Here is a 15530-nt window from a genome sequence, read left to right as displayed (position 1 = left end):
GGGAAAAATCACAAAGCAACTTGGGAGGCAACTCCCTGTTCTGCCTCCTTGGTCTTCGGGGTTGTTTGTTTCCCTTTGGAGAACCTGCCGCCCAGACCAGCAGAGACTGGGAGGTGGCATTGGAACTCCCGGGCCAGAACTGACCCTCAAAAGGCAGAGATGACCCCGTGCTGAGAGTGCGCCTTGGCACTGTCTCTTCCAGCGGCCAACCTGGCAGGGCCATGGCCTCATCTGACCCTGCAGGAAGGAACACTGACCTGCTCCCCAGCCTGGATTTCAACAAGGCCCAAAGCAGGGAGCCCCCCCTCGCCGCCCCGAGAGGCTGGAGCTGAGTGGAGCCCGCTGGCTCAGTGGCCCCCAACGAAGGCGGGAATGGTGCGAGGCGAGAGAGCATGCAGATTCCAGCTGTTGGGTGACAGATTGGTGGTAGGCACGGTTCTGAGACCAGCAGGGAACAAGAACCCGTGGGGGCTCTGGGTGCATACACAGAGGGGCAGTGGGCCCTGAGCCCTCTGCCTGACAGCATCACACTCAAACCTCTTCTCCAGGTCTTCTCTCTCCCTTTCCCTCCCCTTGGCCTGGGATTTGCTGGCAGGGAGACCTAGTTTCAGGTCTCCACTCCCCACTGATATTTGTGGGGGGCCTTGGAGAGTAGGCTCCTCTGAGCCTCAATCTTATCATCTGTAAAATGGGCACAGGGTCAACTGGCCCTGCTCCCTCTGTAAAGACAGGACAATTTAGTTAGATAGAAGATGCGACAACCCTTTCCCAGGTGTGGGAGTCTAAACGGTCGCGAGGGGCTCCTGTGGTGGCTCTTTGTTATCGACGTGTGTGTGCACAAACACACGTGGAAATAACGATGGCAGCCAAGTAGTGACACCTAACATACAGCTGGCTTCCCTGGTGGCTCAGATGGTAGAGTCCAGCCGCAATGCAGGAGGCCCGAGTTCAGTCCCTGGGCCAGGAAGATCCCTTGGAGGAGGAAATGGCAGCCCACTCCAGTATTCTTGCCTGGAGAATCCCACCGACAGAGGTGGTTGGTGGGCTACAGTCCATGGGGTCACAAAGGGTCGACAGGACTGAGCGCTAAGCACGCACGCACGCACGCACAGTTGGTAAAACAACTCATCAAGGTATCTTGTCAGAACCTCAGCTCCCCCTCCACCATCTGAAGAAGGCAGGGCAAGGCCCACTGTTTTCATTTCACAGACTAGAAAGATGGGGTGAGGGAAGTTGTGTGACAGTTAGATGTTTGCCCAGAGTCTCTGGAACCCTCCACTCCTCACTCAGTGCTGGTTCTCTCTTTCTCTCCCTGTCCCCCACCCGCCACTGCAACAACTTGCTTAAGGGGAAAAATCACAAGGCCACATCCTTCTTCGCCAAGTAGGAGCTTTGTCCATGCCCTCTGCCCTCCCGTGGAGCCGGGTCAGCATCTCTGAGTCTCCGCTGGAAGCCTCCTGCTCCCTTTGGGTTGTGACGCCCAGCTACAGAGCAGGAAAAGGATCCCCGGGGCCGCTGCCTGACTTACCGTAATCGTCTAACAGGATATTTTCAGGTTTCAAGTCTCTGAAAGGGAAAGATCACCAGTGTGTGAGTGTGAGTGTTCTGGGTGGCAAGGGCACACGAGCATCTGTTGTGGACCCCCTTGAGCTACTCAGGCCTGAGTATTCCCTCCCCAACTCTGGGCTCAGGAGGTCTGGTCTCTCTCTGGGTCAAGACCATCTTGGGCTCACTTCTCTCCCTCCGGTATTAATTTAAAACAAATGCTATTGTTTGCCATAGGTATCCTCTTGACTCTGGATAGTGACTGAAAAGGAGTTAGGCAAAGGTTAGTCCGTGCACTGAGGGCCCCTGGGGCTGGGAGGTGACAGACCCCTCCAGGGATAGGAAGACCTCGAGGTCTCCAGATGCCCTGAAGGCAAGAGTCAGGCCTGGGAATGAAGGGAGAGAAGTTACTGAGGATAAACTCTACCCAGCTGTAGAGTTGGGTCAGAGAATTGTAAGGGAGAGAATGGTAACCTCCAGGACAAAGACCCCCTTTGGGATGGGGCCCCTGGGAAGCCTGGCACTTTCCCCAGCTCCAGCTGAGCCACAGCCTGGGAGAAAGCATAGCCGCCAGGCACAGCTGTAGACGCAGCCACCTCCTCCTGTCTCCAAGGTCTCTCTTCTCTTTACAAGACATGGTCATGCTCACGAGAAAGAGAACCTTTCCACTGTAAGGGGGAGAGACAGCAGAAGTGTCTAGTTTTATTAATAAAAGCTCTTCTCTGTGAATTAAAGAATAACCAACAGGATAGGGTGTGTAACTTGGGTAAGCCATTGTGCAGATGCCACACATGGCATCTGGACTGAGGATTTGGTTCTCAATCAACTGGCTTTGTTCATTAAACTGAGGGCAGCTGTCCTCATGGGGAGAGGTTCATGTGCCCAAATCCAGTGATGCAAGCTCACAAAGTGACAATTGGGGTCTGTATGTGGTTACTTATTACAACATACTTTTGTTGCCATTGTTATTAATTTCCATGCTTTTGATGTGCTAACCCTTCCAAATAAGGGCAGGAGACCTCATTTCAATTAATCGGCCACCACTGACCACCAGGTTGGAAAGACAGCTGGTGGGCACAGAACCCACACCCACAGAAAGGCTATGGCAAGTGGTTGGGCCAGGGAGGCACCGTGGTTCTCTTCCTCCCTAGTATTAATAGAAAGGCTAGAACTTGGAGGGATGCCTTTTTTCTTTTTCTTTCTTTTTTTTTTAAGAGAAAAACAATTAAGTGGAGGATTCTTTTTTCAACCCTTAGGGAAAATTTTCTGACTCTTCTCACTTGAATGAAAACAAAACAAAAGCATAAATTGGGAGATGTGGGGGGCGGGGGGAGGGCATGTCATCAAGACCATTCCTCCTTATTTTCAAAACCTTGGGCTCCCAAGATATTCTTAGCCAACAGCCCTGTGACAAAAGTCTTCAAACTGGGGGGTGTGTGCCCAATGAGGGTGGGGGATGAGAGAGTCACCCATGTGTTGGGACTTCAAGAATATGCATTTCTAGATCCTTAGCATCAAAATACCTTGTCCTGGCATCTTACAGGATCTCCCCTCCCACCTGTCCTTTCTCAACAGCTCTTCTCCAAACTGACAGAAGAAAAGCAGGTTCCTCCCTACTCCTGCGTATTGCTATGGTGCCCAACTCCACGGGGTGAAACCTCCAGGGTCCCAATCAGAAGTGGAACCTACTAATTATAATTATAAGGGCAATTCAACAGAAGAAATTACTTTAACACTTAGAGCCTTATGGTCAGTGAGAATTTTTAAAAAATCTTATCTACATCCGTATATTTCAGAGTGGAATGCTGATCATTGACTTTTATGCAAGAAGCATATTACAGTAAAATAGCAGTCTCTGGGGGCCGAAGGAAGTAGAGAAGGATAGAAAATTCCTCACCATTAGAGAGTTTTCATGCATTTTTTCTAGTTACATGATGGTGGAGGTCAACTTGCTATAGCAATTAGATTCCACTGGATACCTTTAGACATGTGATGTCACTTGAGTTCAATATAAAAACATCAATAATACTAGCCACTATTTTAACATATGATGGACTATTTTAGGTGTTTACTTAGAACATATGAGGGCACACAGATTTTCAAAATTCTTGGAAGAGGCCTGAGAGAAGAGTCTGAAGGCCACTGCTCACAGAATCTGGACACGTGGTCCTGGGGTGGGGGAGACTGGGGTCCATTCTGATGCCTGCTTCAGTGGGGATCCTGCAGAAGTCCTGCAAGGGTTGGTTCCGGATCAGACCACCAGGCTCCACTCACTGAGCTTCCTGGGTACTGGGTGGGAAGGGACCAGTGGCCCAACCTCATCGACTCTGAGGGATCACCTGGCCCCCACTAAGCGGTCCCCCTCCCTTTCTCGGTTCCAGGGTGGGAGTCTGTCTGACTCAAGGGCAATGACCCAGCCTCAACTCAAGGGCAAGGCTGAGAGACCAATTCAGAGCATGGAAGGGTTGGCCTCACTTGCTCAGGCTCAGATGGGGGACCCAGGGTCGCCTGCTCACCTGTAGACAATGTTCTCATGGTGGAGGTCCTCCAGGCCGCACAGGATCTCTGCCGCGTAGAACAGGGCACGCTCCTCCTCAAAGCCAGGGTTCCCCATGTTGTAAATGTGGAACTTCAGGTCCCCGCCGTTCATGATGGTCAGGACCAAACACAGTGCGTCCTTGGTCTCGTAGGCGTAGGCCAGGTTGACCTGGGAGCACAAGACAGCCGTGTGGTGGGGTTCCAGGGACCCTCACATCTGCTCCTCTTCCTCAGGGGTCCTTGAAGCTGGGTGGGAGGACTAGTATGGGGAGCTGCAGCCACTTCACACCACCCCCCGCAGCCCATTGCTGCCCCTCCATCCCATTCGGCAGTTCCAGGCAAGGAAGCAGAGTCACAAGGGGCAGCTGGCCCCTTTCATGGGTCCCGACAGGACGGTGTCTGTTGCTTTTAAGTCACAAAAGCATGCGCGTGCATCAGGTGGTTAGAACTTCTGTCCCCTTTGGCCATCCCCTTACAAAACCCGCCAGTTCTGGGGAATGCAGGCAGCCTGGGTGGATGGCGCTGCTTGCCATCAGGCACAACCGGTGAGGTTGTAACTGGGGGAAATGCACATGCTCTCTGACAGAGTTATTCCTCCACCAGGAATCCATCTTCCGGACATCCCCACAGAAAAACGCCAAAGGGATGTTGAAGGATGGATGGACCCAGGGCAGCTTTGTCTGTTGTGGTGCCTTCAAAACCAGAAGTGATTTCTACCTGTGGCTGCACAGGTCACGGCCTCCCTCCTCCCTGTACACAGGAATGGTGCATAGCTTTAAAAAAGAGGTGCAGCTATCTGTCTGGTTATAGAAGATCTACAATTTAAGGGGAGCAATGCTGCAGGCTAAGATTTGTTACAAGATCCCATTGGCTAAAAATAATAAAGCCTGTATATGTATCAAGTGAAATGAAAAGTCTCTGTCATGTCCCACTCTTTGTACCCCCGTGGACTATATAGCCTGACAGGCTCCTCTGTCCATGGGATTCTCCAGGCAAGAATACTGGAGCGGGCTGCTGTTTCCTTCTCCGGGGGGAATCTTCTGAACCCAGGAATCGAACCCACATCTCCTGCATCTCCTGCATTGCAGGCAGACTCTTTACCATCTGAGCCACGAGGGAAGCCCAACATGTCTGCAGTGGTTACTCAAAGAGGGAGGCTTCTATGTTTACTTGGCATCCTTCTGTGAGGTTTGACTTTTTACCCATATATATATATTATGTTTTATAATAACCAATGGGGGAGATGTTGAGAGCTGGCCAAACACAGGTCCCCTTCCAGGTCCCCACTCCCCCAGTGGGTGTGGAGGGGTGTCCATCTGTGGGAAGGTGGAGGAGGACGCCTCATCTGACAGGACTTCAGATGAGAGTCCTTTGCCGCTTCCAGCTACTCTGAGTTGGGGGTTGGTTTGTTACTGCAACAGAGCCTAGCCTGGACGGAGTAACAGGTGCATATAAACGAGATGGGACTGACGCTTCGGCCTCCTATGATGAAACCAGCCTACGGGTTTGCGGAAACAAAGCTTCTTGGCTGGGCCCCTTTCTTCCACGGAGGTGTTAACAGAAGCTCACACCTAGAGGGGAGCCAGCCTAGCTCCAGGGACAGGACATAGTCAGTCCAAACTGCCTTGAGAAGGAGGGAGCGTTGGGCTCCTTCCTGCAACTCACTCCTCACTTCCCTCACTGCATCCCACGCTCTGGGGGACCTGCTACACTTCCGGTCACCTGGAGGGGGGGCTCTGCTCCACTTCCAGTCACCTGAAGGGGGCGCTCTGCTACACTTCCAGTCACCTGGAGGGGGGTCTGTCCCCAGGCCCTGACACTCACCACAAACCGACTGTTGACCTTCTCCAGAATTTGCTTCTCATTCAGGGCCATGGACTCCCCTTTCCTCTTTTTGATCCTCTTCTTCTCCAAGCGTTTGCAGGCGTACATTTTACCCGTGGCTCGAACCTGGCAGGCACAGACCTGAGGGGGCCAAAGAGAAGACAAGCCCAAACAGCACATGAGACCAAGCTGTCCTGAGACTCCTCCAGGCCAGTGTCTCCAGGGCTGGGAACCATGGCGGCCAGAGTTGGCCGTGCCCCGGCCTATGGGTATAACAGCCTCAGGAGTGAGCAGGGCCCTGCCATCAAGATGACTTTGGTGCCATCTCAGGTGAACCCAAGCCTTCGGAGGTGGAGAAGCAGCCATCTATACCAGTTTACATGGCTGGCCGAGGCTGAAAGAACCATTCCTATCTCGGGGGCAACTAGATTTTCTCTGTCCCAAGCTTCCAACCAGATGCAGCTGCTAATAACTGGGAACTTTGAAGGACCAGCTGCTGGTAGGAGAGGCTCATTTGGGGAGCAGGGGGCAGTCATGGGAGACCCCTGGGAACTCTGACTATATAATTTAGAGGAATGAGACCCCGGGCATTTGGATCTGGTCTTAGTTCTGCCCTTATTCAGCTGTGTGACCTTGTCTGGGCTACCTAACCATTCTGAACGTCAGTTTTCCTCATCTCTGAAACGGGAATGGCAAGGTTGGGGAAGATCAGGTTAAGCATAACAGCGCATATTAACAGCATGGCTTGGCCATACTTAGGCCCCTCATGTCCTCACTTCACCCTCCAAATACAATCAAGGACGCACATTGAATCGTCCTTCTGTAGACTTGAACCCTGCCTGAGGCTGGCTCCAACATCTCCATTCAGCCACCCTCCTTCCCTTCCTCAGACACCCATAACCTTCCCAAGGCCCCAGCCTCACCCCCCTTCTCCACCAGGGGGCGCGTGACCCAGCCATTTGCTCAGAAGCCCTGCTTCAGACACTTTTCAGGCCAATCCGGAAGGGACAGAAAAGGTGACAAGAGTCCAGAAACTTTTCATGAATATGTGGATGTTCACTCACCTCCCCAAAGCCCCCTTTTCCTAGTACTCGGTACTGCCTGAAAGTGTTTTTGGTTACCGGTTGCCTGGAAGAAAAGCAAAAATCCAGCATGGGTCTCATAGCATTAAGATGCAGAATTAAGAAACAGACAAGGGCAGCATTGAGAGGAGCTGAGCGGGGCAAGGCACACACCTCCAAACCCCGCCCTGGGGACCCTCAGGAACCACCCCTGCAGATGCGACCCCCAAGCCCTGGCTCAGGGGCTGGGCGCCCTTGGCCCTGGACGGGAAGGAAAGAGCAGGAGGCTTGAAAAACGTGAGCAGAGGCTGCTTCACTGCACTTTCCCTGTGGTTCCCCTCTCTCTCCCAAATGCAAATCTTGTGGCTGTACTCAGAAGGAAGCTGTGTCCTCAGTGCAGGGAGAAGAGAGAGGGCCAGGAGTCAGGCTCGGTGTCCCACGGAGGCCAGGAAGGAAACCGCAGCCCTGCGTCCACACCTGCCTGGCGGAACAGCTTGAGCCTCCTGTCCCCAGGCGCCCAAGCTGTTCCTTCCTGAAGACGTGCCCTGGGAAGACCAGCCTCCTGGGAACAGAGAGGCTGCTGATCCCCACGTCCAGTCTGGTTACTCTCTCACCAAGGACCGAGGGCGTTGGACGCCCTTAAACCCCAGGACAGGAGAAGATCCTGTCTGCCGAAAGGTGTGTGTGTGTGTATGCATGTGTATGTGTGTGTGTATGTGTGTGTGTGTGTGTGTGTGTGTGTGCTGTCGCTTCAGTTGTGTTCGACTCTTTGCGACCCTAAGGATCGCACCCTGGATAGGCTCCCCCGTCCATGGGATTTCCCAGGCAAGAACACTGGAATGGGTTGTCATTCCCTTCTCCAGGGGAGCTTCTCGACCCTGGGGTTGAACCTGCCTCTCTTACGTCTCCTTCTTTGGCAGGTGGGTTCTTTACCACGAGCGCCACTGATATTTATGACTAATCACCTTATGTCTCTCGATTCCCCATTTTAACTAGCCAAACCATTTATAATGTCTAATGAGACGAGCCTCCGATCGTGGGGCAAAGGTGGGGCTCATGGAGTAAAGAAAGAAAGAAATGGCCCCTTAGTTGCAGCAAAGGACTCCACCTTGTAGATAGTGTGTGCTTCTTCATTGCTGGCCTATTTGGCTAAGAAAAGTCAGGTTCCCCCCCACTCCCTCTTTATTTGGCTTTAATGAGGTGTAACTAACAGAGAGTACAACTTGATGTTTGGATATATGCATACATTGTGAAATGATCGTCCAGCCAAGCTAATTAACATCCTATCACCTCCTCAAATTAACATTTCCCCCTCTCTCCCTTCTTTCCTTCCTTTCTTCCAAGGACACTTAAGATCCACCCTCTTAGCAAAGTTTCAGTAAATGATACAGTACTGTTAACTCTTGTCCCCATGTTGTATGTGAGATCCTTAGAACTGATGCATCTTGCGTAACTTCAACCTTGTATCCTGGGCCAACATCTCCCATTTCTCCCATCCCCTCCCTGCCCCTGGTGACCACCACTCTACTCTCTGCTTCTATGAGTCCATTTGGATTCCACATATAAGAGAGATCACGTAGTACTTGTTTTTCTGTGTCTGGTTTATTTCACTTAGCATAATGTCCTCCGGGTCCATCCACATTGTCATAAATGGCAGGACTTCCTTCTCTTTTTTTTAAGGCTGAGTAATACTCCTTGTATAAACATGATCCTATTTTACTCTCACGATCATTGCAGCATTATCCACAATAGTCAAGATACGAAAACAACCTAAAAAGCCATCAATCTATTAATGGGTAAGAAGAAGCAGCTTTTACGATATTAAAATCGGCTCTTGACCCTCAAGGACTGTCTTTGAGCATCCCCAAATCCCACCCCAAGGTTCTTCCCCAGCGTGGGGACTGGCATGAGATTGGAATGGGCCAAAGAACTGGGTCAGCTAGAGAAAGACCAATGAATCTCCAGCGGCTCCTGAATGAATCTCCCATGGAAACTCTTCTCGCTGCTGGGTCCTGAAGAGGATTTGGGTTTCAGTGGGAATCACGGCTTCGGCATCATGCTATTCTCTTAGGCGCTGTTCTCCTGGATGCTCCCTGGCCTGTCTGGAATTCATGTGTGTGGTTCACTGCCTCTTCCTGGTGTTTCTTTAGGAAGCGGGGTCCAGGCTGCCCCTGTGCTGGACTCCCCCTTGCTCTGCGTCTTGCACACAAGCGGCCTGGCCTGGAGCAAACCCGCCATGCGCCTGCATCCAACATGCGGCCCTGGGAAGCGTTTCCTCCAGCTGCCCTCGAAACCACATGAAGGCGTCCGGGCCAACAGTTTACGATACATGGAGAACAAACAGTCGGCCGACATTACCACAGAGCTCCTCTACTGGGGGAAATGAGTGTAATACAATTTCCGAGGAATTTCTTGGTTAACCTTGGGAGGGAAAAAAATCCCTTTAATATTTCAACAGCACAGCACCAACAGCCCATGATCTTGTTAGCAAGAAAAAAGGCAGGGGGGGAAGCGTGGGTGCTGTCAGTCATTTAGGGCATTTCTAGGCCAGGGTCCTGCTTTGCTGGCTTCAACAGCTTCAGGGCCTCAAAAGGGCATAACTCTTTTGAGGTCGACACACCGATTTTAAATGTCCATTTCTCTATTTCATGTGTTTGGTCCTGACAAGTAAAGTGAAAGCCAGGGGCTGCAGCTAAAGGCTTCCTTTGGAACAGAATGCTGGATAAACTAAGGGTGAAGGACTTGAGCCAGGGACCTGAGTTTCAGATTCCAGTCTTGCCAGGCCATTGCTGTGTGACCCAGGGCTAACCCATCAACCTCTCTGAGCCTTGCATCTTCAGTAAAATGGAGATATTGAAAAGGTATATATATATCCAAAGGTTCTCTGTAAGCTTCTAAGTGTCAGATGTCATCATTAGCACTCTAAGGATAAAGGATGTGGCCCCTTCTGAGGGTCTCTATAGTAACAATCCCCATTGCTCGAAGCAGCTTGTTCACGGACACAGGTAATCCCGAGAATCTGCAGTCATTTGGCAGATGGGCATGCTTAGGCTTTGAGAGGTGAAATGAGATGCCCATGGCCTCGGTTGGTAAGCAGTGCAGTTGGAACTGGGGTCCAGACAGTCTGTTTCGGAGACCAGGTTCGGCGTCCTGAGCCCACACCACCACCCCAGGAAGGTGGGCACAGATCGGGGTTGTGTGATACAGCCCAGGGCTCCAAACTATGGAGCAAGGTGGGGCAAGATGAATATCTCCCCACCAGACTGCACACCGCAAGGGTCAGCTGCTTCCTCCAAAACATTAGACAGGTGTGGTGATGGCTGAGCCAAAGCGCTCAGTGACGACGCATGACACCGATGAGTCAGCTGTTTACCTCCCTAGGAGGCCGGCTTTGTTGAGGTGTGGCTGTGCTCTCATCGCATCCTCACCACGCCCACGAGGCAGGCACTGCTTTCATCCCCACGTCACAGGTGAGGAAGCCGAGGGGTGGAGAGGGGAGCAGCCCTGCCCTGGCCCCCCAGGAAGAGGCTGAGCTGGGACTCAGATCAGGCTGTGGGCTCTTGGTGGCCCACGCGTGGCTCCTGGAGCCATGACATGCACGGGCAAGGTGGCCAGAGGCAGGCCACGTGCCAACAGAGAAGCCCGTCCACCGCTCCTCTGTCACCCCATTGGTCAGGGTGGAGACAAACGTCCCCCAGGATGTAGGGTGGGGTGTAGCCTCAGATCTCCCTGAAGAGGGCAGGGAGGGCAGCGAGTGCAGCTTTTCAGGGGTTCGTGTCCCCCAGGTATGCATCCTAGGCGTCTGCAGGGGACTCAGCACGGATCCAAAACACATGCAGGAGCAGGAGGGTTCCTGGCTTTCTGACCACAGTGTCCTCACCTGTGACGTGGAGATGACAGCACGTACGACAGTGTGCTCCAGACCTCCAGCACAGGAACTGGTGGTGGGAGGGGGAGCTCCCATCCTTGCCTACCAGCTCACCCTGTATGGCTTTATTTTTTATTAATTTGCTTCCCTGGTGTCTCAGACGGTAGAGAATTTGCCTGCAATGCAGGAGACCAAGTTCAATCCATGGGAGGGGAAGATCCACCAGAGAAGGGAATGGCAGCCCACTCCAGTATTCTTGCCTGGAGAATCCCATGGACAGAGGGGCCTGGTGCACTACAGTCATGGGGTTGCAAAGAGTCAGACACGACTGAGCAAACTAACAGTTGTTTACAATGTTGGGTTTATTTATTTGTTTTTTTTTTATTTTTGGCCACACCCTGTGGCGTGTGGGATCTCAGTTCTCTGATCAGGTTTCAAACCCATATCCCCTGCACTGGAAGCAGAGTCTTAACCACTGGACCACCAGGGAAGTCCCCACAGTATGTCTTTAATGCGAACATAGCCCTGACCTGCAAATCCTGGGATGCTGCAGTGGGCAGAGCACCACTCAGGGGCCCTGGGCTGCGGTACCCCCTGGGCTGCACTAACCCCTCTAGCGTGACCCAGCAAGCCACATACTCATGGCCTCCCCTTTCTCATCAGTCACACAGAGGCCACCTCTGCCTGACCAAGTCACTGCTGTGTGTGTAGGAGCTCTTTGAAGAGAATCAGTTCTGTTCAGTTGCTCAGCCGTGTCTTGACTCTTTGCGACCCCATGGACTGTGGCACGCCAGGCTTCCCGTCCATCACAGACACCCAGAGCTTGCTCAAACTCATGTCCATCGAGTCAGTGATGCTATCCAACCATCTCATCCTCTGTTGTCCCCTTCTCCTCCTGCCTTCAATCTTTCCCAGCATCAGGGTCTTTTCCAATGTGTCAGTTCTTCACATCAGGTAGCCAAAGTATTGGGAGTTTCAGCTTCAGCACCAGTCCTTCCAATGAATATTCAGGACTGATTTCCTTTAGGATGGACTGGTTGGATCTCCTTGCTGTCCAAGGGACTCTCAAGAGGCTTCTCCAATACCACAGTTCAAAAGCATAAGGTGGCAAATAAAAGACGTGAAAAGATGCTCTGTCTCACCCACAATTAGAGATCAAAGGTAAACAAGGAGGAAACCCTGCTCTCACAGGCCAAGAACAGTGTGGCTGAAGCTGAGGCCACGCAGACACCCGGGGCACGGGCAGGACTAGGAAGTGGGCAGCAGTTGGGGAGGGAGATCTAGCCGCCCCTCACAGCTGAAAACCCTGCCCCTGGAGTTCCTCTGCTAGGAATATCTATGATGTATCTCTGAAAGTACATAAAGATGTATGGGCTTCCCTGGTGGTCCAGTGGCTAAGACTCTGCGCTTCCAGTGCAGGGGGCCCCGGTTTGATCCCTGGTCAGTGAACTGGATCCCACAAGCTGCAACTGAAGATCCTGAGGGCTGTAATTAAAACCCAGCACAGCCAAATAAATAAACAAATATTTTGGAAAAGCTTTACGTACATAGCTATTCACTATTTAGGGAAGGTTGCACACAAAATTGAGACCAATCTCCAACATCCATCAATAGGGGGTGGGTTACATGAGAAATGTGTACATCTGTGTAAGACTATGTGCATGCAAGCTAAGTCGCCTCTGACTCCGGGCGACACCGTGGACTGAAGCCCCCCAGGCTCCTGTGTCCATGGGATTCTCCAGGCAAAAATACTGGAGGGGGTTGCCGTGCCCTCCTCCGGGGGATCTTCCCAACCCAGGGAGTGAACCTGAGTCTCTTATGTCTTCTGCACTGGCAGGAGAGTTCTTGACCGCTAGTGCCACCTGAGAAGTCCTAGCGTAAGAATATGGCAGCCCTTTATGTTGGCAAAGCAAGACTTCCCAAAGACAGTGAACCAAAAAAATAAGCACAGAATGCTGAGTATATGTCTGAATGAGTGTGTGTGTGTGTGTGTTGTTTGTGCACAATAATAAGCATTGAGCATTTCCAGAATACTCAAGAAATGAACAGGAAGAGAATGCTTCATTTTATTTGAGCCATGGACCCAAGGGAAGTAACTGATTTCTATCTAACTTGTTATGGGAAAAACTCATATCCCCACCCTGCTGACACACACACTTGTACACACTGGTGTGTGGGGTGTGCCACCCCAGAAGCACTCACCTTTCCAACCACTTCCACTGGAGAAAGCGATCAAAATACATGCTGTCCAGGTACTCGTGGAAGGGTTCTCCCCTCAGGTAGTCATGGACAGACCTAGCTCGGAGGGGACAAACGGATGAACACTTCACCATCCTGACTCTGCAGCAGGTGGGCAGGGCCATAGCAGCAGGTCACCGCCCGGCCTCCTCCACCTCCAGACTTTGGAAATGCAGACACATAGCGGCCTCCAACAGACACAGCAGGAGAGGAGCCAGGCCCCGGCCATTCTACAAAGCTGGTCTGAGACTGACTGGCCCACAGACGAGTCGTCAGTACTTGCCTTGGGCACCGCTTGGGCTCCGGGACACAATGCCGTGGCATTGTGAGCCGTGGCATTGTGAGGGGGACAGACCACGAATAAATAAATGACCCCAGGGGCATGTTATCATGAGTAGCAGGTAGCGAGGCCCCTGGGGGGTCCGAGAGATCTCTCTGAAGAAGGGACAGGAGCTGAGATGAGAACCCAGCACTGTTCAACTATGTGAGGGATTGGGACTTTGAGGCAGAGGGTGTCTTGGCAAGAGGCCGAGGGGCACGGGCTCTGGATTTGGTCAGGACCAGTGAAGCCCCCTGCAGTAGAATTTACTGGGCACGTGCTGTGGGAAAGGTCCCAGGCCAGGCCCTGGAGGGTTCTGAACTTGGCTGCAGGCAGGGCTGGGCTTGGTTCCCTTTAAAAAGCAGCCACACTGACCAGTCAAACCCAGGCGCTTGGGGCCTGGGAAAGGGAAGGACACTCAGTGAGAGAACCTTGGAGAGTGCGTCCTGCCAGACTGAGAACAGGGGCCAGTGCGGGGCCAGGAGAGCCACTCCCTCAAGGGCAGGGGGCAACCCAGGGACCCCCCACCCACTGTCAGGGCTGACCCTCGGCCACCTCCAAAGCCCGGATTCTGCCCACAGTGGTCTCTCCCCAGCACCTGCCACAGGGCTGGGCCTCAAGCTGACCCTCCCCAGAACATCCCAGTTCTTCCCATAGGGCACGGAGCGCCGGCAGTAAGCCATGAAGGCAGGACTGCACTCTTGCTCGCAAGGTCTCCCTTGAGTGACACGCACATAGCAGGTGCCCAATTAATGTCTGGGCTGCGAACTCTGAACAAGGGTGCACCCATACCTGCTGTGACCTCGGTGGGTAAGTCTGTGCCCCTGCCTGTCAGCCCATGGGGAAGGCGCGTTGGGCACAGGAGCGGCTGTGAGCCCAGTGCATACATGTAGCTTCGCGGCACATCCGAGCGAGATGACGGAGCCTAATTGGCGCTCGGCTGGCACCACACCCACTGCAGCCTGCGATGAGCTGGTGGGGCGTGGCCAGGGGCAGCCTGCATCCCCGCTTCATCAGCAGTGCGGGTAGGTGGCAGCAGTAGGCGGGGTGGGGTGGGCAGGAAGGGTTTCCAGACCAGCCAGACCGGGGTAGAGCTTTATACATGCCTCCTTGTCAGCGGCCTGGGAGCTACATCATCTGAAGCACATGTTTTCTCTGCACTTGGCACCCTGGGCTCTTTTCCCTTCATACACAGGCTGCTGGGGGGCTTGGCGGGGGCCCTCGGGCACTGAAGACCTGCCCTCGGGTGCCCAGTGCTCCGGGGGAGGGACGCAAGAGGCAGCCCCCTTTCCAGGTGACCGGGTAGAGACCCACAAGGAGGCTGAGGGTCCTGACTCCCGGACAGGGAAAGAGGAGGGGAGGCCAGGGCCCGGGGCACTTACTGCACGCAGGCCGAGAAGAGTTCTTTGCAGGGTTTCTGAAGGAGCTTCTCCTCCGTCTGAGAGACCAGGTCCCGTCCAACTTGGGTGATGAAAATTGGGGACTGGAGGCAGGAACAGAAGAGGAGGCATCAGTGAGGAGGGGGCAGGGGGCCAGGCTGCCACTGGGGCCCCACCCGCCCGCACCTGGTCCTGGCCCCCCCACCGCATGGGGAGGTAGCAGCGATGGAAGGTGGTGACCCAACTGGTCTGGACTTCGGGTCAGATTTCTGGTTCTGCCACTGAGAGTGTGGCGACCTCATAAGGCCACCCTGCTCCTTGGAGCCCCACTGTCCTCCTCTGTGACAAAGATCGTGACATCCTGTGTCCAGGGCTGTGGCCGGAACCGAGGGCGGGGCGTGAGCACTCACAGTGAAGGGACCCCCCCGAGAGTTACCCCTGCCCCTTAGCCACAGGGGGGCTGTGTCCTCGGAGGGCGCACATCAGGGGGTCTAGAGCAGGCGACGGGGTGTGGAGGGGCGGCCCTGTGCCCAGGAGAGCAGCAGAAGGCGGCGACGTGGGCCTGGCTTGGGCTTGCCAGGGCTGCATCCCACGCCCACATGACTGCTGGAGCTGCGAGCCTTGCTCTGGACACAGCCTTGCTGTCATCAGGAGGATGGTCAGAAATAACCGTTTCTCCAAGAACCAGTCAATGAAGCCGTATGACTCGGATGCTACAATGATGCTGATTTCACAGTTGAGGAAACCACAGGTTCGGA

The 15530-nt window shown here is 53.4% G+C and overlaps 1 protein-coding gene across 2 annotated transcripts in view; it reads right to left on the bottom strand.

Annotated features, from left to right (window-relative positions):
• GRK5 (G protein-coupled receptor kinase 5) overlaps positions 1-15530 on the bottom strand; it is a 232351-nt gene that overhangs the window by 15215 nt on the left and 201606 nt on the right. Inside the window, exons 5-10 of one of the 2 annotated variants that reach the window (XM_069567275.1) lie at positions 14776-14876; positions 13039-13131; positions 6972-7035; positions 5908-6048; positions 4062-4252; positions 1529-1566 (exon numbers count right to left, since the gene is read on the bottom strand). In XM_069567275.1, coding sequence (XP_069423376.1) covers positions 1529-1566; positions 4062-4252; positions 5908-6048; positions 6972-7035; positions 13039-13131; positions 14776-14876 — 628 coding nt within the window. Of the gene's footprint in view, positions 1-1528; positions 1567-4061; positions 4253-5907; positions 6049-6971; positions 7036-13038; positions 13136-14775; positions 14877-15530 lie in introns of both variants that reach the window. The other variant, XM_069567276.1, reaches the window with a different exon arrangement.

This window comes from Ovis canadensis, chromosome 22 (genome assembly GCF_042477335.2).
Source record: "Ovis canadensis isolate MfBH-ARS-UI-01 breed Bighorn chromosome 22, ARS-UI_OviCan_v2, whole genome shotgun sequence".
In the NCBI taxonomy this organism is placed as follows: Eukaryota; Metazoa; Chordata; class Mammalia; order Artiodactyla; family Bovidae; genus Ovis; species Ovis canadensis.
Note: the sequence above shows the minus strand (reverse complement) of the source record. Positions and strands in the feature narration are given on the sequence as shown.